At 39.3% G+C, this 24,092-nt stretch overlaps 1 protein-coding gene across 1 annotated transcript in view; it reads right to left on the reverse strand.

Moving 5' to 3' along the window:
• glra3 (glycine receptor, alpha 3) overlaps window positions 1-24,092 on the reverse strand; it is a 66,277-nt gene that overhangs the window by 26,197 nt on the left and 15,988 nt on the right. The window contains exons 2-4 of the mRNA XM_066718138.1: window positions 10,646-10,773; window positions 8,105-8,172; window positions 728-951 (exon numbers count right to left, since the gene is read on the reverse strand). Coding sequence (XP_066574235.1) covers window positions 728-951; window positions 8,105-8,172; window positions 10,646-10,773 — 420 coding nt within the window. The remainder of the gene's footprint in view (window positions 1-727; window positions 952-8,104; window positions 8,173-10,645; window positions 10,774-24,092) is intronic.

The raw sequence follows: 24,092 nt of genomic DNA on the forward strand, positions 1-24,092 counted from the left end.
CAGGACAACTGCACCGCATCAAAGGGACAATGGATGGGGCCATGTTCCATCAAATCTTGGGAACCTCCTTCCCTCAGCCAGGGCATTGAAAATGGGTCGTGGATGGGTATTCCAGCATGACAATGACCCAAAACACACAGCCAAGGCAACAAAGGAGTGCCTCAAGAAGAAGCACATAATGGTCCTGGAGTGGCCTAGCCAGTCTCCAGACCTTAATCCCATAGAAAATCTGTGGAGGGAGGTGAAGGTTCGAGTTGCCAAACGTCGGCCTCGAAACCTTAATGACTTGGAGAGGATCTGCAAAGAGGAGTGGGACAAAGTCCCTCCTGAGATGTGTGCAAACCTGGTGGCCAACTACAAGAAACGTCTGACCTCTGTGATTGCCAACAAGGGTTTTGCCACCAAGTACTAAGTCGAAGGGGTCAAATACTGATTTCCCTCATTAACATGCAAATCAATGTATAACTTTTTTGAAATGCGTTTTTCTGGATTTTTTTGTTGTTATTCTGTCTCTCACTGTTAAAATACACCTACCATTAAAATTATAGACTGATCATTTCTTTGTCAGTGGGCAAACGTACAAAATCAGCAGGGGATCAAATACTTTTTTCCCTCACTGTAGTATATTACTGCTTTTTATGATACACATTTGGAAAAGGTATATAAACCCCCCTGGGCAACATCATAAGAATAGCACATGTACATGGATATTTCTGATTACCCTCACCTGATAGAGTAAAGCACATTCCCATTTTTAAATATTCTTAACAGCTTGTTGTCTGTGGTGACTTCGTGAAAATGAGCGCCTTTCTCGTTGGCAAAAAACAAATCCGGTTTCCAAATGGAATCCAGCATGGACGGGTCCAGATCCAGGGAGTCGTCGGGATATTCGCTGTAGGCCAGGCGCGGGTCGTTCCACTGCTGACGCAGAAATATGTTCACCCTGTAATCCTATGGAGGAGAAGGACAAAGACATTACTCGGTTTTCCAAACATAAACATGCACACAAACACAAATCTGCATTTACATACGAAACACATTACAGTACCTCATTAAATACATTCTGCTTTAATCAGGGACAGATGTGTTGCGTTTAAAGTGATGCTCTCTGATATCGTGTGCATGGGCTGTGCATACATGTGTCTACTTGGGCAAATAGCCGTGTTCTCGAGGAACAAAATCAGCAGAGCCAGCATCTATTTACTGGCTCTAAAGAAGGATGTATACAAGGTCAAAATGTCAACATACAGACCCTCAACCTTGGAGTATATACATATTCTTGAGTGCAATCAAGGACAATCGCTTTTTTTGTTTTGTTTTTGCTATTAAGAAAATATTTTAACGTGTTTTTATTATGTATGCATGCAGTGCAGCGGACCAATAAAAATAAGATTAGATTCCAGATTCCAAATTGCTTTGTTTACATCTAGTTGGTAATCAGAAACATGCTCACTAAATAGGCACAGCAACCTAATTGCGATCAGCACACTTCTCTAAGATTGTGTTCTCAGACATTATTTCTTAAAGTGACAGAGACAATGGACAGAGCACAGCAGTGTCGTGGTGAAATGATTAGAATTAGTTTTACTGCTGTCTCTAAAGGTCAAATAAAAGTATTTCATTCTTGTTGAGAAAGGCAGTCACTTCTTTATTTGTTTGCCTGTTAATATAAAGAGCAAATTAATTTACTTCAATAGTTCAAGGCTACCTGAAGAGAAGCATTGACACTGACTGGACTAAAAGTTTTTTAAATGGCTTTACATCTTTGTGCGTTCAATGCCTTATTTCAATTGGCTGCATTTTGTGATGTAATAACTGTTGGAACGTACTACACTTCAAAACTAAATTAGGCTTAATCTGTATTTATAAAATGGAACAAAACAACATCCTGTATCCTGGGTATAATATGTCATATAATCTAACATATTTTACTAATAATTGCCAACATAACCAAGGTCTATTGTATGATTTTAGTGAATATCTCTTATATATGTATGCATTCATATCTAAAAAGCACACTAAACCATTTCAATTATATTTTGATGTTAATTTTTTGCAGTTGGAATGATATACTTTGTGTCTATAACTGTCCTTTATTTGAGTGAAGTAAATACTAAGAGAATAGCTTCTTTTGTTATGGAATGTTTTTTACACATTGAATAGCTTATCATAAGCTAACTTTATACAGATACTTGCAAATATAATAACAATAATAATAATAATAATAATAATAATAATAATAATAATAATAGAATAGTGTAGCTTTGCTTAGAGGTCCAGCCTGCTAAATATGCAAATGTCAAAAGTAAGTAAATATGACACACAATGAGACCCCTGAAGAAAGACAGCTGTAAAGTTGGGTAGAGAGAATATTCACAAACCATGTCAACTCTCTTTAACAGCTTTACTTCAGAAATACACACTATCAACACAATAAGGATCACAGACTGTTTTGTCAGGAGTCTATATTTACTGCTCAGGCAAGGAGAAGCATTGCCGGTGGGGACAGATTGTGGATGGTAAAGGTCACAGAGCCAGCCGGGTTTTGCACAAGTAGAATATATAATTAATAACGATCAGGAGAAAGTTTACAAATGAGAGGAGGCCATTTGACCCATCGCGCTGATTGTGATCATGGAAGGGAAAACAAGGGCTGTGCTTTAATCAGAGCATTCATCTCATTGACTGACAATAATACAAATGATAAAAATACTCTCAATAAACTAACCATATTTATTGAAATTTTAATTTGAATCTGATGGTGTTCCTGCCTCCTAACTGATGCAGTTTTGCTACATTTTAAATTCTCCCTCAGAACTTTCACTTCTGCTACGTTTTGCATCCACTATAATTATGTTTTGTTCCTTTTTAATGTTTTCTCTCTCCCTGTATCTTTATAACTAAAATAATAAAACTGTGAACCTACAACACTTTGTTTTTACATTTCTGATCATAATTGAACATATTTTAAACACCTATGCCTTCGATCTATGCCAGGTGAGTGTTGTGTTGTTATTTTAAATTATAATTATTAAAAAATAATAATTATAAATGTATTACATTTATAAATGTGTGCCATGATTTTTTCCTTTCATATGTAGCCATACAAGAATAAAAGTGGGAGTTGTATAATCTGTACATTCAGTTCCATCTATATCTTACCCATATTTCAAAACCTGTTGCTTTTAACAATCTTTGCTGCAGTTCAATTGGCTGCATAATATGTGACAAAGTAGAACCCCCCCCCTTTCTATATAAAAAAACATAATATCTGGGTTATCAAGTAGGCTACAGACTGTGGTAGGCTAATTTAAAAAGTTATTAAAAAACAAACCACACTTGCATGAATAAAAGTACAAACTACACAGTAATTACTTGATTGGTTTTGTTGGTTTCACAAAAAGGCACTCCTCGTTAATGCCTTTTACCAGGACGGCCAAATAAGGGGTTTGAACTCACAGAAGTTGTTTTAGTTATTCGAGTATATAACAATTTTTAAAAATGATTTATTTCCACCATTCTGTATCTTTTAAATTACCAAATGGATTTTCACATTCTATACCACAAAGCATCATCCGTGTCAATTACAGCAAACATGCCAAATCCGGATTGGTTTTGAAACGGCTGAGAAAACAAACCCCTCAAAACTGAGTCTAAACAAGAATCTGTCAGCCACTCTTTCTTCATTCTGTAGTACAGCAGGATAGCTCTACTTGAACAGTATTAAAACTTCAGAGTGCGATTTATGAACTCCTGGGAAAATAATTCACACGCCTCATTTTTATCCTTGTTTGGGGTTATTTTCCACACAAAACGTTTATTTTCCTTTCCTGAAATTCCAGAGCTGTACCTTGTCAGAAAAAATAAAACCGTAATTCCTCCGGCACTCAACAAAACAAAACAAGAAAAGAAAATGTGATGAAAACATCCCTTGTTCAAAACCTGTCAAGTATTATTTTTTCATCCTGATACATGTCGTTATTTACTGGGAATTGTGTAGGTATGATAAAGTGTATGATTGATTCTGTTTAGGTTTTTTTCCCGAACTTGTCGGAAAATATATTCCATGGAGAGTGTTTTAGAAAAAAAAACCTGTCATGTACCCATCCGAAAGATGTGTCAGTTACGTACGAATGGTTCAGGATAAATGAAAGTATGCCTTTTCGATTCTTCTTGAACAGCTTTAATTATCACTTTTAGCTGTGCCCCAGAAATGTCACTTTTTATTTAGTTTCAAGGTTTATTTTTGCTTAAGTACCTTTCCGTGTAGGAACCTGGTGTGAAAATACAGATGTGACAATGTCATACACAATTAAAGGTTTCATAAATGGTATCTCATCCATTTCACAATTGATGGATATGGACCTAAAAATAGAATATCTTTCAAACACATCCTAAAAATAAAAACGATCCTTGTTCTGCTTCTTGTTTTAACTACAACAGTAACTAAGTATAGTTTGCTATTGAAAATCTAATATGGTGAGTCCACACCTATGTGATTACAGACAGCTGGAACCATCTGAAAACAATCAACGCGACTCTTCGGTTAGGTTGTTTGTTTCCGTTGGGACAGCTGGGTCTGGAATAAACCACACAGAAGACAAATATTTACATTTCATTTCTTAAATATCACCCATGGTGAATGCCGCAATGCCATTTTCTTTCTCCTTCAATGTCATGTACCATTCTGCCAAACATTTTGTTCTTGCCTGATCTTTCTTCTGAATCTTGAAGTTTATTGAAAGTTCCATGTTCTCTCAGCTGATCACAATCAATAGATGTTGACATGAGGACATAAGACAGTGTCCAGTCGAGAGGAGCCCATTCGCTCCATCGTGCTCGTTTGGTGTCCATTAATAACTAAGTGATCAAGGATCCTATCCAGCCTGTTTTTGAATGTTCCCAAATTGTCTCTTCAGCCACATCGCTGGGGAGTTTGTTCAGATTGTGACGCCTCTCTGTGTGAAGAAGTGTCTCCTGTTTTCTGTCTTGAATGCCTTGAAGTCCAATTTCCGTCTTTACTAATCTCACCGGAGTAAAATTCAATTCATACAGCGAGTCTGTGGTCTATTTCTTCTAAGTCTATTTCTTCACTCCATGTGTGCTGTTTCCAGGTCCATTTCATATTAATATTCTTCTGGAAACAGGCAATAATAATACAATAGGCTGATGTTCTCTGCAAACTGGCCCTGTCTGCTCTACCTAAGCAATCTTGAGAACCATACTCTAATACAACAAATCTGTCCAGCTCAACGCTCCCACACAGAGGGAACCTTGTATGTTTAGACCGGATTAGTGCATCCATGTGTAATTCGGATATAGTTCCTCACGGCACAATGCTTCACGCTACAGTATCCCACCATGCACTTGTGTTTACAAACATGAGATGATTGAGTCAGTGGAGGCCCAACACAAGTATCTCATCTATTGAATCTTCAAAACCACAAGAGACCAACACCAGAGAAGACAATCCTAGAACTGCCTGCTACGCTCATCGTGTGCTGTGCTTTGCGTGTCAATTGTAAATCCTGTTGATATATTGTATTGCTTGGGCTGCTTTTGTTTTTCATGCATGGGTTTCATTTTGGCTATTGCCAACATCTGTGAGATGCAGCTTGTTTTTAAAAAGAGGTATTTGACTACAACTGTGGTGATTCACTAATAGGCGTAGTGTGCAGTGTTTGTGCTGTATTGGCACGCATGCTAGAACTACACTGTTTACTGTTAAACTCTCAATAAGACTATGAAATGTGATGCAAAAAAATCATACACTTTATTTTATTATTATAAGACAGCTATTAAGCAAAACTTAATTTATAATATATAATGCAAAATGGGCAAGACTGTTTCTACAAATGTCAGACTAAACACAAATTTAGTTCCTCAACATTTTCCAATAGCGTCATTGGATCTGAAACCCTGGAAGTCTACACTGCCACCTGCTGGCCAGTCTTACCAAGGAGTGAAGGGTTTAACTAGTAACTTAATAGACATGACTCCTTTAGCAACACCATCTAAGAGTATTACACATACTCTAAGGTAGTTTAATATGTTCTGACCTTTTCTACAGAAAAACACATCAGATCTTTTTTGGGGGGTCTGTAGAATCCGCCTTGTCACAATACACAACAAAGCAAAAGCCAAGAGACGATACTAAATGGTAGCCTCTGATTTCAGTTTGTTTTTCCTTTAGAAGCCTCACCCATCTCTATGTACTGTATTCTTCTACTGATTACTTATCAACAATGATATAAATGGTAGAACAGGAAGAGCCGGCTCAAACTGCTGGGATTTGACTCTCCTCCACTATAATCGAAACAGACAGCGCCACAATCCACAGAACCCATCCACAGAGCAGGCAGTCCGAGCTGCAGAGCTGTCAATGCGATAAACCCCTTTAGCTGGCAGTTGTGCGAAGGCCTGTGTCTGCTGCTGTTTTCTAAAGCCATGCTCTGAATTCACTTCCCGCCGTGTGAGTTGACGGATGACTGAGACGGACCTGGTCTTGCTGCTTAAAAGGCAGTTCTGCCCCACATCTGCTCCGGCCTCAGATTACAGCGATTCCTACAGGCTTTCGATGCATGTCTCTACTTCCCTCCGCAATGCCAGCGCAGCCCCACGGTCCAGATGGTGATGCGTGCTTCTAGCGAGTGCTACAATAATCCTTTTCCTACATATGATAAAGTGAGTCAACTGGAGATTCCCCCATGCTCCCTCCATCTGAAACATCATCTACTTATGCCGCCTCGGGATGCCCTTCTGATGTTGTGTAATGTTGAAGGGCTTCAGCTTTCTATGGTTTCTCTTGGTACGGCTAATCCTTGCGCACAACCTAGCGTGGTGACTCCAGAGAGCCTGACCCACCGCGAACACAACATTCTCAGCATCTGGAGCGCTCACGTCCGAAGAGATTGCTGCTCAAATCGTGCATCCGCGTTCACCGCATGTTGCCTGCGTTTGCATTCACCACACAACCCTCATCTTGTCAACCTATGACGGTTAATTGTGTGCAGGTGAAAAGACATGAAGGTCTCTTCCCAGGCACCCACTAAAGCACACATGCACACGTATGGATCGTTGACTGCAAACATGGCAACATCTTCTCTTCTTCATGAAAGCAAACTAAAAATATAGAAAACGCACAAGTAAAATTAAATCAACAAACCTGTAGGATGTTTCAACATCTGGCAACACTACACCTATCACTTGATATGAGAGAATTTCTCTTCTGTAAAGGTGTGAATATGCTGAAATACAACTCAACAACGAGCTCTTTTTTTCAAACCTTTTTTAAAATGTCATACAGAAATAAATAAATCACTATAAACAACTAAAAGAAGCGTCCATTGACAAAGCCCCAGTACATTTTGTTTTCTGTGATTGCATATAAATACCATTCTCAACACCATTCTGCATTCTCATACCTCCCTTTCCTGTGCTAAACAAAGGGTTTGGAGGTATTTGTATATTATTTACAGTATGTACATTCATGCACAACTGATGAGTCAACACACAGCTGTGACACTGGACCACAAACATTTAAAAGAAAAGAGCGCAATTTGGAAAGACACAGACTTCAAGCTGTGCCCTTACTGTGTAACCTGACAACAGCCATCTCTCTTCATGTGTGCCATACTCCGCAGCTTCCAAAAAATGTGCTTATGTTTAATGCATGTGTTATATATTAAGTCTGGGGGGAAGGGGTGATATTTTTCATTAAGCTGCTCTGTGCAACAGCAGGCACTGGAGTCTTAAGTTCAGAAGCACAGCTATGGAGACAACGAATTATAGATACATCTGCAAACATCTGTCTTTTAGAGGGGCAGAACAATGCAGCTGTGTTGCAACGATATCCTTTACTAATTGCATTTCAATGCCGAGTGTCAGTTAAGCGTATATGCATGTTGGTGATGATATTATTTGCCTATAGAGAGAAATAAACAGATAGATAGATATAGAAAAACATGCATTAGATAACTACATGAAAGACTAACCCGGGAGCTTGGGACAGGGACAGGGACTCTGATGACACATCTGTACTTACAAAACAAATAAACAAGATATTCATATGTATTTAGCATCATTCAAATGGACTAATACGTACCATTGTTGTCTCTGCAATTGAACCAAAGCTGTTAATAAATATGTTGCATGATACATTCACTGGAGGACCTGTTAAAAAACAAACAAAACAACAACAATACAATTACACATGTTACTTTGTACAGGCCCACCCAATGGAAAAAGTGTACGTGTGTATTAATATATCAGCTCCTACGTCACAATGGTGAAGGGGTTTGTACACATAGGAACAGTCCAGACTGAGAGATGTAAACGCCTATCATTAATTCTGCTCTCCCCTGTATTGGCAGTTGGTTTCAGTGCTGAATCTCTAGAAAGACGCAATGCAAAACTGAGCAGAAATATTCCCAATTAACAGCTGCAAATAATGTGAAAATGTATAACGCTGTAGGCACCGTCAGAAACATAAGCTGTCAGCCAGCCAAGAATTACTATAGTTAGAAAAACTGTTTCACACATATTGGAAGTGACCCTGATTTTTTTCTTATAAAAAAAAAATGGGATATGACAGGAGGCACCCAAAACAGATCACACATCCAAGCCATCACTAGTTAATTTCCTGGGAGGACCCTGACCTCCCGTCTGGCTTGGTGACCCATCCAAGAGCTGCTATCGCAAGAAATGCGTGGAGCTGACTGGCTTGTGATCAAGCATTGATATAAGACTCGAAGCTCCTGGGTTCAATACATTGATCAGATCTTCGACTGTTTCAGCCCATCGACAAAAAATTAAATGGATCTCCCTCCAGACTCAAATCATTTTGAGAGAGTGCTGTCTGGCACAGAATGATGGGTGACAAAACCTAAATTACTAAATTAAAGCAGATACTGTAAGTAAAAATTGGGTTCAGACAGTTTTTCTTTGCCACCGTTTTACACGCAGGAGAAAAGTGTCAATTCTCTGTTAAAATACAACTGTTTTCAGTGAAAGGCATCATGGGATATGGTATAAACTTAATTCAACTTAACTTAATAGGTTAGAAATAAACCCATGTCCATTTCAATCTCCTGTTACCACTATGGTCAAATTCGTGCTGGGCAAACATGAAAAGTCTGTGTTTGAATATTCCTTCAAAATGCTCATTCATTTGCACAGAGTAATGAAAAGCATCCAAGGAGTATAACTATATAGAGTATGCTTCACTTTATCTCCTGTAATTAAAATACCAATCACACTTTACTGTAATATAAGTAAGACATGATATTGTTAAGCAGAATGGAAGGAAAAAAAAGAAAAAACGGACAATGAATTTGAAATGTAAAGCTTTCCTCTGGGCTATCTGCTTTGAAAAGTGTGCCTTTGTTCTCACTGGCAAACATTTTCTCTGTATAACCTCATTTGTCTTCTGTTCCATTTTTTTGGGAAGACAGCAGGCATTCAGAGTGATTATTATGCCATCAGCTATATGCTCAGGTTTATTTATTCATTTTTCTGTACACATGCATCAGATCGGCCTACTATTTGTTATATTTGCTGCCAGCAATTTTTTTTTATAATTTGTAATTATTTTATTTAAATGACTACTCTGGAGATGGGTGTACTTTAACTGTCACTTCCTCCCAGTATCAAGCATGAGACAAAAATGTTGTTTGTAGCCTAAATGTAAATTGTCTCCTTCTTCTCCCACCTCACAGCTGTCTTTCACCTTTTGCTCTCTTTCTCCGTCACTCATCTCTGCTCTCCCTTCCCCCTTTCTCTTCTGTCACCCCTCCTGGTCTGTAAATCTCTCCTGTGTGCTTTGGATCACGTCCCCACTCATCTTGTCCTGAACATCTCCCTTCTTTTTCCTCTCTTCGACAACTGTCTAATCTCGGATGGGTTTTCCCTCTGAATTTTAAAAGGCTTTGCATAACCCCTTGCTCCCTTGACTCCCAAGAAATATAGTGTCCTGTCTGTTTCCTCACTTTCCCCTCTGAAACTACGAGCAAGTGGTCCAACCCCCAAACGGCCACTTTCGTAAAGACTCCCACTGCTCGACATTATCAAAGCTGGTGTCCATCTGCTCCATCCAGAGAAATTGCTTTGCTGCCATTTCCTCTCTCCTTTACTCTCAGATGCTCTCCTCTGCCTTGATTGCGTTCTTTACCTTTCTTCAGCTTTTGACCCTGTCAGTCAACTCCATCCTAAACCATTTATGGGGACATCACTCACCCGTGGATCTGTGCGGAGGTGGGGCTGATTCAAACCTGAGATCTGACGGCACGCTTTCAGTTTCAGGCATCCCTCTTGCCTACTTCTCCTCAAGCTCATTCATCTGGGTCTTTAAGGTTTCATAGCGTGGTTCTCTGCCTACACCCTTCATGCCTCTTACGTGTGTATAATATCTCTCTATGGATCTACTGCAGAGAGAGCTTTGGTTTCTCTTTCCACCTCTATGCTGATGACGGCAAGGTATTCCTCCCTATCCCAGTCTAAAACTCCCATCCACCTCCTCTTGCATGAACTCAAACTAGCATGATATATAGCCACTCGAAATCTGTTCCACTCTCTTCTCCTGCCTCTGCTCCTTATCTCTTAACCATCTTCATTTCTCCTGAACTGTGTGATTGGATTATGATGGTACCTTTAAAATTTGGTCGGATTCTGGCATCGTATCCTGATGTTCTTCCCATCAGCTTGTCCAGGAAGTCTGAAGGAGACATTGGTATCGCTCTACTTCGGGCACTTTCTGGTTCCTTCGATGCCACCAAGCTGAAATTGACAAGCACAGGTATTGAGAGACCATGCACACGTCTGACGCTGTGTGTTCTCAGCAATGGCATGTGTTTTGAAAGTAACATCCAGCTGAGGTTCTGTCTGCACTACGGACTTTGAAGAGGATATTCTTAAGTTGGTCCCTGTACCCTTTACCTGATTTCTCTGTTGTTAAAGTTTGTGCCAGTGCAAAACCCATGTTAAATGATATTCTTGACATGCACAATGGTTGCTTCAGTTAAGGTATTGTTGTATATAAGAAAGCTGTCAATAACTGTCACAACCCACGCATTAACTTTTACATTATATTATATCCATTATTTGCATGCAGTGACCACAGTGTGTATTGAACCAATTGAAATGCAGATTTTATATTCCACATTGGCTTAAACATCAGTGACTGCAACATGTTAAGGTCATGCATATCAAAGGGTTATGTAAATCTATGTAGAAATTGGTCTTCCCAGTGTGAAGTTTCTCACTCAGCTCTGCATTATTGATTATTCTATTACATTTCACCCCTGAAATCTCTTCAGCTGAAATATGTGGAGCTGCCAGAGGATTTTCTGCTTTAGATCTGTATCTACTGGGAGTGTAGCAGAGACCATGAGGATATAAATGTGAACTCAAGTCATCATACGTGAAAAAGGCATTGAATTGACATCCTGAGCTACCTATACACATTTTTTCTAACAGGCAATAGGAACTAGTGAATTTTGGGGAGAATTCCCTTAGACATTAAACTGTATTGTGGAGTAACAGTGCACAGTAAGACACCAAAAACAGTCCAGGTGCTTCTGAACGTGTTTATGACGTAATCTAAATAAATCACACTGCAAATATTGGTGGACTGCTGTTATACGTATAGATTTCCCTCTTGGTAAGGGAAATAGAATTACAAAGAAAATGGGTATTATTTAAAGGATTTTGAAGAAAATCACTGGACACCAGCTTGTGTTGTTCAAGACAGACTATTACAAGGGATACTATATATAGCAGATTTGCAATTGGTATATATGATATATGTGTATGAGCATTCTCTGTGTGATTCTCTGCATGTGATATTGGTTACCGTAGCAGAAAAATGTAACCTGTCTCTTTCAAGAGCATTTGTGGCATAAATGTGAATAACTTCCAGTTGGGTAAGAACTGAATGCACATCTATGAGCATTCAAACATCCTTTTAAAATGCATTTGTCCTCCCAATGCAAATTTAATTTAACAGAGGGTAAATGGACCGAAGCACCGCCATATTTGCATTATGATAATTTTAGGACTTTGTGTTTCAAATCATATTTTAGTTCTTCAGTGAATAGTGAGCATAGTCTCACTCATCAAAATAATATTCTATACTTGCAAATTGTTAGAATTATTTCCTTGGAAAAAACCTTACCTAGTGATACTCACACCAACTTTGTATCATAAATACTTGATAGTTAGAACTTGGGATATATGATCTGTCAGGGTACATGAACCAGCAGCAAGACTTTAATTGTTAATTGATATCAATGATTGGCACAAAGATTAGCTAATCATTTTATGACAGGAAAAAACTAAAATAAAAAACAAACAAAACATTACTGTTCTATGCTATGCAAAATTAGATTTTATGAAGACCCATGAAACCTATTAAAGTGAACATAATAATAAAACTAGGTATGTGTTCCAAATATCCATGCTTTGAAAAAATTAAGTGTTATCAACAAAGCAGAGATAAATATTAGCAAGTCATTTTGGACAGGTCCCAGTAAAAGCCCAACAAACAGTGGAAGCTTAAATATCCAGGTTATTCCCATACATTATTCAATTTAAATATTTCATTCCAAAGCTTTAGTCGTATACGAACATTCCCTTTTATGTGTTTTTTAGTCTTCCTCACTGTACACTGATATTTTTGTGGAATCTGTACTTTATTAACTAGTGAGGCATATATCTTTTTATTAGGAGGTTTGAAAAGATGAACTACAAAATAATGCATCCCATAAACACAGAAAAGAACATGGAATGCTTCTCGCGTCTTGGTCGCCTGCCTGCCCTTTGAAGGGGTTGAACAGATATGCAAGTGTGTGTCTCTATGGAAACCACAGGGCAGGCAAATAGCGGCTGGCAAATTAAATGCCCCATGGGAGTGTTTGGTGTGCAGCGAACGTGGCAGAGTCCAAAGCAGGGGAGGGGAAATGAACAGCTAGTCAAGAGAAGCTCGGGAAGCTGGGGCACTGTACGTTCAGGGCTGATGCGCTGATGTAATGAGAAGGTTCCAGAATTCCTGAAGAGGATTCCAGGATATCTGAGTGCTGCTACATTCCAGAATCCAGTCCCTTACCCACTCACAAGTGCCGTTTGCATTCAAGACTGAGGAGATGTGATATGGCTTGCGATGGAGAATGGGAGGTGGAGACATTCTTGTGTGGCGTAGGAACACTGTCTTTTCATGTTCCTCCGGGGGCAGGTTTCACAGACACTAGTCTTGGCCTAGCTAACGTTACTTTAAGTAGAGTAGTCCCAGACTAGAGTTGCTCGAGGTCTGTGAAACCAGGCAGATGTGTTATATTGTACACATGAGCTTGTTTCCCTGACATCGCTTCCCTAGACCCTTTGAAGGGTGTACAACCTCTGCGTCAGGAGACCGGTCTTTTGGGACAGCGGGTTTGTCACTCAGCTGGGGCTGTACGAATGCGAAGCTTGGGATTGAGCCTGGGTTGTAGGTTCGAATTGCATAAATTAGACTATTTGACAACAGTCAGAGCAGGACGTGAAAGGAAAATAACCTAAAGGAAGAAAGCAGAGTGGGCAATGTCCTTCGCTTATAAGATAACAAAGCATCCGGCATGTGTAACAGACTCAGATTTAGCAGATTTATCCCGGAGTAAATAACTCTGAATAATAAGAATTCAATTCAGTCTGAAGAGGTTTTGGCTGCAGATTAATCATCCATTTCGATTTAAAACGACAAACATTGCATAATTCCACAGGTACGCTATCCTTTCCAAAGCGTCTGCAGAGCAAAGAGCTGTGTAAACACTGAGTGACCCTGAAGTCAGCATGCTTAGAGTTAATGGAGCCCTTTAATAATGACAAGGAGACAAACAAAAACGAATAAAGAAAGTTCTATGAGAAAAGAACATGCTGCATGCATCACTAACAATAAGGCAGGAAGTCTGCAGGGTATAGCTGCGAATGACAGAAAAGATACTGTAGCGCGACGTGAGCAAGAGTCACTGAAGCATTTACAGCGATACTCTCCGAATGGACAGCTAAGTGAGATTAACACAAAGCAACAGTGCACAACCAAGCACACGCTGGCAGATGAAATGTTATAGAGTCTGACAGTCTAGCGTCCCAAACAAGAAACCTTCATCATTAAAATATCCCTCAGCTGCTCTAATAAAAACGTCTAGCTAAATGAATGCCTGGCATACAGCTGTTTATTTAGAACAGTGCAGTTCATAAATATATTTTTCTTTTATCATGTATCGTTACTATAAAATTGCTTTGATCAACAGTAATATGTGCATGTATGTATATCTCTATATATATGTATGTATCCATGTATCTATCTGTAGCATTCTCTCATATGCCCAATGCAGTGTTTAAAGAGGCTCGAATGCTTGCAAAAATAATGACCTTTTGAGACATTTAGGATTGGCTTTTGAATAATTCCACTGACATTTCTCCTAAAAAGAAATTCTTCACAGAAATTCAAGTAGATGTACACCGTACTGTTATGTGTGTAAAATGTATTCTGTATTAAATACTAAATTGGTCTTTAGGAGGTATATGTAAATCTGTGGATGACAGGGGAATAAAAAGGCTTTTCTCTTCGTTTGTAATCTCAGAAAGTTAACACTCGGATCATGAAATGAAGCAGTTTCACAATACAAATTGGATTTTGCTGTTAGTTGTCATTTTTTTCATTGTACTTGAAACAGATATTTAACGTTTGTATTCTTTGCAATTACACCCTTATCTAGAGCAGATTATAGTTTACACAATAAGTGTTAGAAAAGTGCAGTCAAATCAACACAAAATAAAATAAGCATACTTCCTAGTTCAATGAAGTAACAAGTGCAGACAAAGTGGTGCTAGGAGAAGTCACTGCAATACACTAGAAATTCCAGCAATACATAAGTAAGCAAGAGCATAAGGAAACATAGTTACATAATGTGCAGTTGAACAGCTACAGTAGAATAGGCTGCTGTATTACAGGTACCATCTGAACAGATGTGTCTTGAGTATTTATAGCTGAGAAATAAATAAAATAAAATAATCAAGATGCAGACTTTTGTTAATATGTCAGTAAAACTGTGAGCAGAGGCTTAATTGAGGAAGTGCATCGCACAGAATAACACAGAGCTCAAACACAAATATTAGACAACTGACAGCCTCCACGCTGCCTGTGAGTGTTGTGGATGTAACACTGGGAGATTAAGAGTTAAAAACCAGGGCTGACATGAGAATAAACAACACTTTTCACTGGCATAGTTCAAATGTTCTTCTTCACATTCTAACATTGTTGACATGCTTTAGAGCAGTGCTTTGTGATCACCGAGCTCTTCTTGGGAAAGATACGGTCTCTAATATGTCTGGAAGAGATGTAGGATTTGGTGACGAGGAAGAGGTGGGGTTAACATACCTCCAGCGCCAACACACACACCCAAAAGCTGACATATGGGTAGAGAACACTGTATACTCTCTCTGCAAGTGTGTGTTCTTGCTAATGTTTTGACATTCCTTGAAGGGATTGTGTTGAACTCCTCTCATTTGGTAGCGGAGCCAAATGTCCCAGAGCCATGTCTCCGACCAGTTGGAATCACACCCACAGACACATACATTGTGTGGCTTTCAGGCTACAATGACCCAGAATCTGGGACAGTGTTGTGAAAATATGAACCGGAGGCAGCGGGCTTTGTGGAGTTCTGCTCACGTATTAAAGCAAAGCAACTGTTTGAAGTCTTTGGTTCCCATGAAACATGCTTTTAGCTTAATGGGGGCTATGGAATCCCACTACTTAGACAAATATTGTCAATAATGAAAGCACCAACAGCCCAAATCCCTCTAGAGCCAGCATCTACTGGAGCCGGCTGCTTTGCAAGTCAAGGTCTCTTACAGGAGCTGTGTTCCAAATATCACTGCATATGAGTTTCCCTAGTGCTATCTTAAGTGGTGCCTTAGGCAGAAAATAACAACCTGCCCTCCGCCCCCAAACAACAGCTCTTTAAACATGTCAAGACACCTTTCTGAGCTTCCTCTTGTACTGTACGAAATGTGCCACACTATTTTTTGCTCACCCCAGATAAACTCCAGCTTCTTCTCCGGCAAAATGACAACCTCTCAAAGAAAAAGTCGGATTCAAATGTGTTTCTGGGTTGTGTGCCCAAAATTCCTCCTCGCCTCGCCTGTGCGGAGAAGCCACTGTTGTGTTTCAAAACGTCCTCAGTGCACCTACACAGGATTTATTACACAACTACAGCAACGATAACAACAGCTGCTACCACTACTACTGCTACAACATCTAATGAGTATTCATATACAAATGAACACTGGTCTTCTATTTAGGGCCCCGAGTTTTATGCGACCTGTGATCTTACACTACATTCGTTTCCAGTTAAGGTGGTCATGTAGTTTGCTTAATCAAACCACTTATTGATTAATCATGTCCCAATTCCTTTACAAACGCTTCTTTCAGCATTTATAGAATTAGTGAGTGACAAATACAGCTCTGGAAAAAAATGACCACTCCAAGTTCAGAAATCAATGTAAAGTGGTCTCTTCAGCTGTATATTTGAGCCTTTTGTGTTCAAATTGGGAAACACTTCTTCTGCTTTAATAAAAACAATTTTAAACTTGAATCAATTTCAGGAGGTCTTTAAACGATACAAACTTTGGGAAAATCGGCATTTCTTCTTGCACGAATCCTGAATATGAAGGGATGTACTTGGCCCCGTTGTGTCATGCGTGGCTCAGGTGGTAAGACTTCTGGCACAGCCTTTTGGTTGGATTGCCCCTGTCATGTGGTCTTTAAAATGTAGTTTTCTGCTTGGGCAGTGTATAAATACTGCTTTCTGATAATGATGTGCCCAGATATTGCTGGCAAGAGCTGTATGTGGGTTTTTCAAATTAGATGTACTGAATTTGGCAGTAAAGCTCAAAGAATTGGCTTTATCGGAGGGGAATACAGTCACATTATTAAAATTATCTTCTAATGTGTTTAAACATTTCACAGTGCCCTGTGCCACCAATGAGTAATTCACAGATTAACTGCATCCGCTAATACTAGTTTCATTTTGGAGGTATTCGATAGCCCTTGGAGAAACATAATGTGCAAAACAAACTGAAATTTTGCATCTGTAGAGTTGTCAGTAACCACAGCTACCCATCTTTATCAGTTGTCTTCTGTAAATCAACAAATAGAACCAGATATTTCCATTTCAGCTGATCTGCTGTTGGAATTACTCCCACATTTATTATGTTTGATCAGAAATGCACGTAGTTTGTGATTATCATTATTTTCCAGGGCAATATTAGCACAAACAAATGCCTCTGTCAAATCTAAATTAATATCTCGTCGGCGTCTTTCCCCTTATGTATTTTCCTGGAGGATGCTGTCTCATAGCTGTCAATCTCAGTCCTTAATTTTGAATGTTTTTCACTATGTATTCACTCAGTGAAATGTGTTTTGATTGCAGTGTCTTTGACTCCATGTTGAGGTCTCTCAATGTTTATTTTAATGCAATTTCTTCCATGACCATTTATACGCCTCATAATTCAGTTTAATTTTCGAATTAGTCATGTGTTGATTTCTTAATTGTGGATTTGATTACTATGACAGGGGAGGGTGCAGGGACATCTCGGTAATAGCAATTGAAGAAACAAGTCACATAAAGCGCAGGGCCCTACTTAGGATTTAAGATTTTGTAAACTTGCCCACAGAAAGAAACGGTACAGTGAGACATGGTAGAGCACAACACTGTTTCCCAGTGAACAAGAAAGTCTCCTTTAACTTGTAAGGACAAACAGCAAGAAAATAATAACCAAGGAGAGTAAGACTGTCCTTTATCATATTGCTTTAATGGTTTTTGCACAAGGTCAATGTGTGAATATTTAAAGTACAGAAAACAAGCTCTCCAGTGCCCAGCCAGGCACATAATAATCAGATTCTATCAAAAAAAGGAAATACTTTTGCTCAGTTGCCTTCAGTTGAACCAACCTTCAGATCATCAACATTATACTAATCTTCACCTATGCCCACTAAGCTGTGCGCTGCACCAGTGCATTGTGACTATGTAAATCTTGCAGATTAAGAGCTTAAGGTTACAAATGGTGACAATAAACAGGAATCAAACATATATCTATGGCAAGCCAAATCATCATTTTGAAATATCTCAAAATCATTTAAAGATATCTGCAAATAATTTAGAGATATCTTCAAATATGTGATACTCTCAGCCAAAATACAGGAAGTAATTTGAAGATTTCTTCTACTCCCATGTGCCAGGTTAAATACAAACTTTTGTTTTGTTGCAATTGGTTATAAAACATATCATGTCCTGTTTAGCACTAAAAACATTTTGAATTTAGACATACAGCTTTTACATGAATATGGGGATTTGTTTGATTATTTAATTATTGCCTATTTCAATATTTGTTTGTAACTATTGTTTCAATAATGATTAAAAATTAAGTGCCAGACAAGAGAAGATCCTTATTAGAAGGTATATGCTAGTACTCGTGTTGTTTATATTGATTGCCCCTATGTCCCTTCCCCTGAACTCTTAGCTACGACTTCACATCTTGTCTGAAATTATTAATTTGTATTAACTGTATATTTTCTCATGCACTTTTGAACTTGTAATTTGAACTATATCTTGATCTGTAATCCTAGACTATTTTTCACCTTTACAATCCTCTTATGTTTTGTAAGTCACCCTGGATAAATAAATAATAATAATAATGTATAGTGCCATCTCTTTAAAACTCTTTTGGGGCCTGGCAGTTAGATCAATACCTTATTACGGGAAACTGACCTTGAAATGCCGGGTCATACGTAACCTGAGCCCAGACGCTCTTAGGCAGGAACAGAAAACCCAAATTATCCTCCTTTTATGGCAGTCCTGGCCTTGGACTTGCAAACCTGGCCTTGTCTGTTTGCTCGTTGAGTTGTTATCTTTTTTTGCCTTTCAGTTCAGTTAGATTTATTATGGCTTTTTGTTTTCATTGCTGATGAAGGGTTTGTGTCATGGATTAACAAGTTCAAACACCTGGTTTGGCTGAAACTTCTAATAGAAGGTTGTTAAATCAGTTCAAGGTGTGATTCAGAGGCGCACTGTGTTTTGCTATTGCTTGACGTATGCCAGTGTGCCTCTCTGTGAAGCTTCACTTCAGTCAGTGTCATTTCTTATTTACAGTCCGTTTCTATGTGCATACCATTTGCAAGCAGTAGTGGATTTTCTCTCGCCTCCTTTGAATTTCGACGATGTATTTGCCCAGCGGCTCTCACTTTTCCATTTAGGCAGGTGCTGAACTCTCTATGGGGTTTACCATTTTCAATTTCGGGCCTTTTGCCAGAGTGTGGTCCCTTCATAATTTATGCTATAGAAGTACCTTGATCTTTCATCAGACACATCCTTGGGATGCCTGATTGGACTCAGACATCTTCAGGCTATTAGTCTTCTGTACAGAATTCAAACTGTGTATTCTCAGTATTTGTATTTATTCTCCGGATTTCCATTTGTACTTGTACAGTATTTGCTGTAATATACACTCACCTAAAGGATTATTAGGAACACCATACTAATACTGTGTTTGACCCCCTTTCGCCTTCAGAACTGCCTTAATTCTACGTGGCATTGATTCAACAAGGTGCTGAAAGCATTCTTTAGAAATGTTGGCCCATATTGATAGGATAGCATCTTGCAGTTGATGGAGATTTGTGGGATGCACATCCAGGGCACGAAGCTCCCGTTCCACCACATCCCAAAGATGCTCTATTGGGTTGAGATCTGGTGACTGTGGGGGCCAGTTTAGTACAGTGAACTCATTGTCATGTTCAAGAAACCAATTTGAAATGATTCGACCTTTGTGACATGGTGCATTATCCTGCTGGAAGTAGCCATCAGAGGATGGGTACATGGTGGTCATAAAGGGATGGACATGGTCAGAAACAATGCTCAGGTAGGCCGTGGCATTTAAACGATGCCCAATTGGCACTAAGGGGCCTAAAGTGTGCCAAGAAAACATCCCCCACACCATTACACCACCACCACCAGCCTGCGCAGTGGTAACAAGGCATGATGGATCCATGTTCTCATTCTGTTTACGCCAAATTCTGACTCATTTTTCCAGTCTTCAACCGTCCAATTTTGGTGAGCTTGTGCAAATTGTAGCCTCTTTTTCCTATTTGTAGTGGAGATGAGTGGTACCCAGTGGAGTCTTCTGCTGTTGTAGCCCATCCGCCTCAAGGTTGTACGTGTTGTGGCTTCACAAATGCTTTGCTGCATACCTCGGTTGTAACGAGTGGTTATTTCAGTCAAAGTTGCTCTTCTATCAGCTTGAATCAGTCAGCCCATTCTCCTCTGACCTCTAGCATCAACAAGGCATTTTTGCCCACAGGACTGCCGCATACCGGATGTTTTTCCCTTTTCACACCATTCTTTGTAAACCCTAGAAATGGTTGTGTGTGAAAATCCCAGTAACTGAGCAGATTGTGAAATACTCAGACCGGCCCGTCTGGCACCAACAACCATGCCACGCTAAAAATTGCTTAAATCACCTTTCTTTCCCATTCAGACATTCAGTTTGGAGTTCAGGAGATTGTCTTGACCAGGACCACACCCCTAAATGCATTGAAGCAACTGCCATGTGATTGGTTGGTTAGATAATTGCATTAATGAGAAATTGAACAGGTGTTCCTAATAATCCTTTAGGTGAGTGTAAATTCATGTATTGTAACATAGCATATTGTAATATAGTATTATATAATACAGCTTCCATCCCTTGACTGCAAGCAGTGCAGAAGAATATAGCCTTTAATTAATCCCCCAGAGACAGCACCTTATTAATAGATCTAATTAATTCATATAACAGCGTTAATTAATACATCTAATAAGATAACAAGGAACGCTTTGTTTATATGAGAAAATGTTTAACATGATATATTCATCCATTAACTTTTTAATTAGAGAGGCTTTCCAAAAAAAAAGGAGAAATTAAAGGAAGCAATATTAAAAACTTATACTTATAAAAGAGACAATGTTGGCACAAGTAAAGCTTCATATCTGCATGGCTGTTTCATTACGGAACCAACAATGTATGCTTAATGAAAATAACAAGCTTTCACAAGAAACAGAAAATATCTTGTGTCTGATGCTTTGTTAGGTCAAGGATCAGTGTTATACATTGATAGCCCTTTACAATTCCTTGCGCATGTTTCCTGCTGTGAATACACATTCAACAGCACCTGTCTGAAAAGTATAATATAATGCACCAGCAGAAACATCCTCAGTTGTTGAACTTCAATGAATCAACATACAGAACATATGGTTTAAAAAAGCTCATTGCTTACAAGCAGCCAACCAGATATCTACCACATTGTCTCTCCTCGGTCAGCTTTAACCTTGGAAGATGAACACCAGACAAGATTTTCAATAAAACTGCTTTTCTGTTTCCTTTAGCTGAATAATATTCTTTCTATGGCGTTAAAGGTCTGGGGATGGAGAAGAAATTGCAGTAAAGCAGAGACTGTCAAGTTTCAATTCAATCCCAATTATAAGCCACAATTATAAATAATGTCCCTCTGGCTGCAAATTGTGTTCAACTTTTTGTCCTCCACTGTAATAAGTTCGTATTCATTAACAAGAGTGACGTAGGACTTTATAAAGTGCATTTCAGGTTTTCTGTGGCATTCATGTCTCTGTATCTCATTGTATTTGGAATTATGTGTATTCACATACAATCCAAAGTCCATACATGTTATATACATCTTCACTGTTTAATGATTTCCTGTTTACTTTGAAGAATTGCATTTTATTTTAAATTTTATATATCCACATACAATTTTGAAGCACTAATTTTCAGCCCAGCTCATTGCTTTGATTCCTGAATGAAGATAGGCGAGATGAAGAGAATTCAATGTACTGCTGAGCAATCCCGCCCTGCACACTGCGTCTCCGACACTAACCACAGAGGTGTAAAATGAGGAGAAGGACGAATGCAGCCCTCACTGATAAGACCACAGCCTCACTGGCCCAGTAAGCCATGGAAATCGGTGTGGAACAGCAAGCTGAGGAAACCCTGGCTGACTCAAGCCAACTCAACCACAGCCAAGCTTGACTGACTGGATGGGGGATTACAGTAATCGCTATAACACAGACTCATACCAGACTGTCTGGACTTAGGGGCTGTTTCAGCCTCTCAGGGACCCGGCAGGACCTTCACAGACCCATCAATAGCTGCGGTAACATGAAAAATGCAGCCCTTGAGGTGGTGACTTTAAATTGGCTGAATAGACCGGTGCTTACAGTTGTTGTCCAGGTGGTCTTGAAGTCCTGTGCTGAAGATGGCTCAGGTGAAGGTGAATCTGAATTCTGACATGCTGTGAGCAGTGACCCACAACCTCAATTAATATCAATCGATAATTATACTTGGAAACATGGGACACAAAAGCACAGCGCTACTCATATACACTGACAGCTTTCCCTTAATTTATTTTTCTGTGTGCTTGAGTTTAGTGCAGCTTTGGTTTATGCGGTTCAGTGATCCACATGGTTACCTCAGAGCCTGGACAGCGACGCAGGCCCTATACAACACACCCAGCCCATTACTTGCTGTAATTCAGCTTTACCCATTTAAATTGTCACTTAAAGCACAGCAATTGGCACAACTGGAGGCATAACCTGGTTTCGCTGTGAGACTATCATTCGTGGAGTAACACAACACAGCTGGTTGACGTTGGAGTCAGATACATAAAGCACCTGAATTTGTACATCCTCTTGAGCATTCCTTAAGTTTAAGTGTCAAATTTACCCCAAACACTGAGGTCAACATGCATTAGTTTACATGTGTCTATGTAGGGAAGCATTTCTTGTCTTTAGCTGAGTGAAACAATGACATGACCAGGTGCACTAGGCTGGCTGAGATTCCTGTACGGAGAAGTGGAGGTCTGAATGAAGGCTGGGATGTGGAGTGATGCCTTTGGATTCCCTGCTTAATGCATCCGTATGCAGTAATGTTTTTGTTCTCCTAGATAAGAAAGACCATACAAGATAACCTTCATGCACTGGAGCAGATGAGGGATGTAGAAAAGGGAATGAGACCTACCATACCGTATGTGCTCTAGATCCCATTCCAACACATGAAGCATGGAGAAAGAGAATAAAACTACATGAGTGGCTAAAATAAAATGAAAAAAATATATTGTAATGTAATATGTCACAACAACACATTGATTAATAACAACGTTTACTCTTCAGGTTTGTATTTATTTGGGAAGCAAATAAATACCCCTTTATTCAGCCCCAATCTCAACCCCACCCCCCACATGCTTTCAGAAATGCAGAGGGCTGTTCTCCCCATAAGCAAGACCATCCGTTATGCATGCTTTCACCTGGTTATGTAACATCCTACATTTTAAGCAATTAAAAAATGATCATCTGAGCTTGTCTATTTGTCCCACTGAGCCATGGCACCTACTGGAATGTGTCACAGCTAGAGAAATGGAAACAGGTGATGGCTGATGAGGAATGGAGAAGTAAGCCCATTTTTTTCTCCTGGAAAGGAATAGCAGAAAGAGCAGGCTACAGCTGATATTAAACCTTCATATACATCACTGACACCTTGCATGTCTTTGGTGTCTGTCATTAACGAGAAGCCGTGCAATCACTCACATTTGTTTTTAAACTGGAAATCATAATATTCATGTTCTACAAAAGTCTGACATTGAAAGCCCGAAGAGGCCATGCTTCCTTGTATATAATGCGGACCATCTCAATCCCTCCACTCAGACAGGGACAGTAATGCTACTCTCCTTACCTGTGACTGAGGCGTATTCATCAGCCCTGCCATCTCATGCATTCCCCACGGCCCAAGTGCCAGCATTGTTTGTGTGTGTGCATGTCATTAACTTTTTACGTCACATGCTCATTTCGGAACGCACTGATTGTCTTACCTGTTTTCCCTTCAGTGTGAAAAGCACTTATATATTTTTCATAAGCCATATGAGACTAACAGAGTAATAATAGAGTGAAATAACCTGATGGTGACTGGCCTTTACTGATGATTAAGTGCATGCTATTAACAGCAGATCGTTTGTTCTCATATTA

Source organism: Amia ocellicauda, chromosome 12 (assembly GCF_036373705.1).
Source record: "Amia ocellicauda isolate fAmiCal2 chromosome 12, fAmiCal2.hap1, whole genome shotgun sequence".
Lineage (NCBI taxonomy): Eukaryota > Metazoa > Chordata > Actinopteri > Amiiformes > Amiidae > Amia > Amia ocellicauda.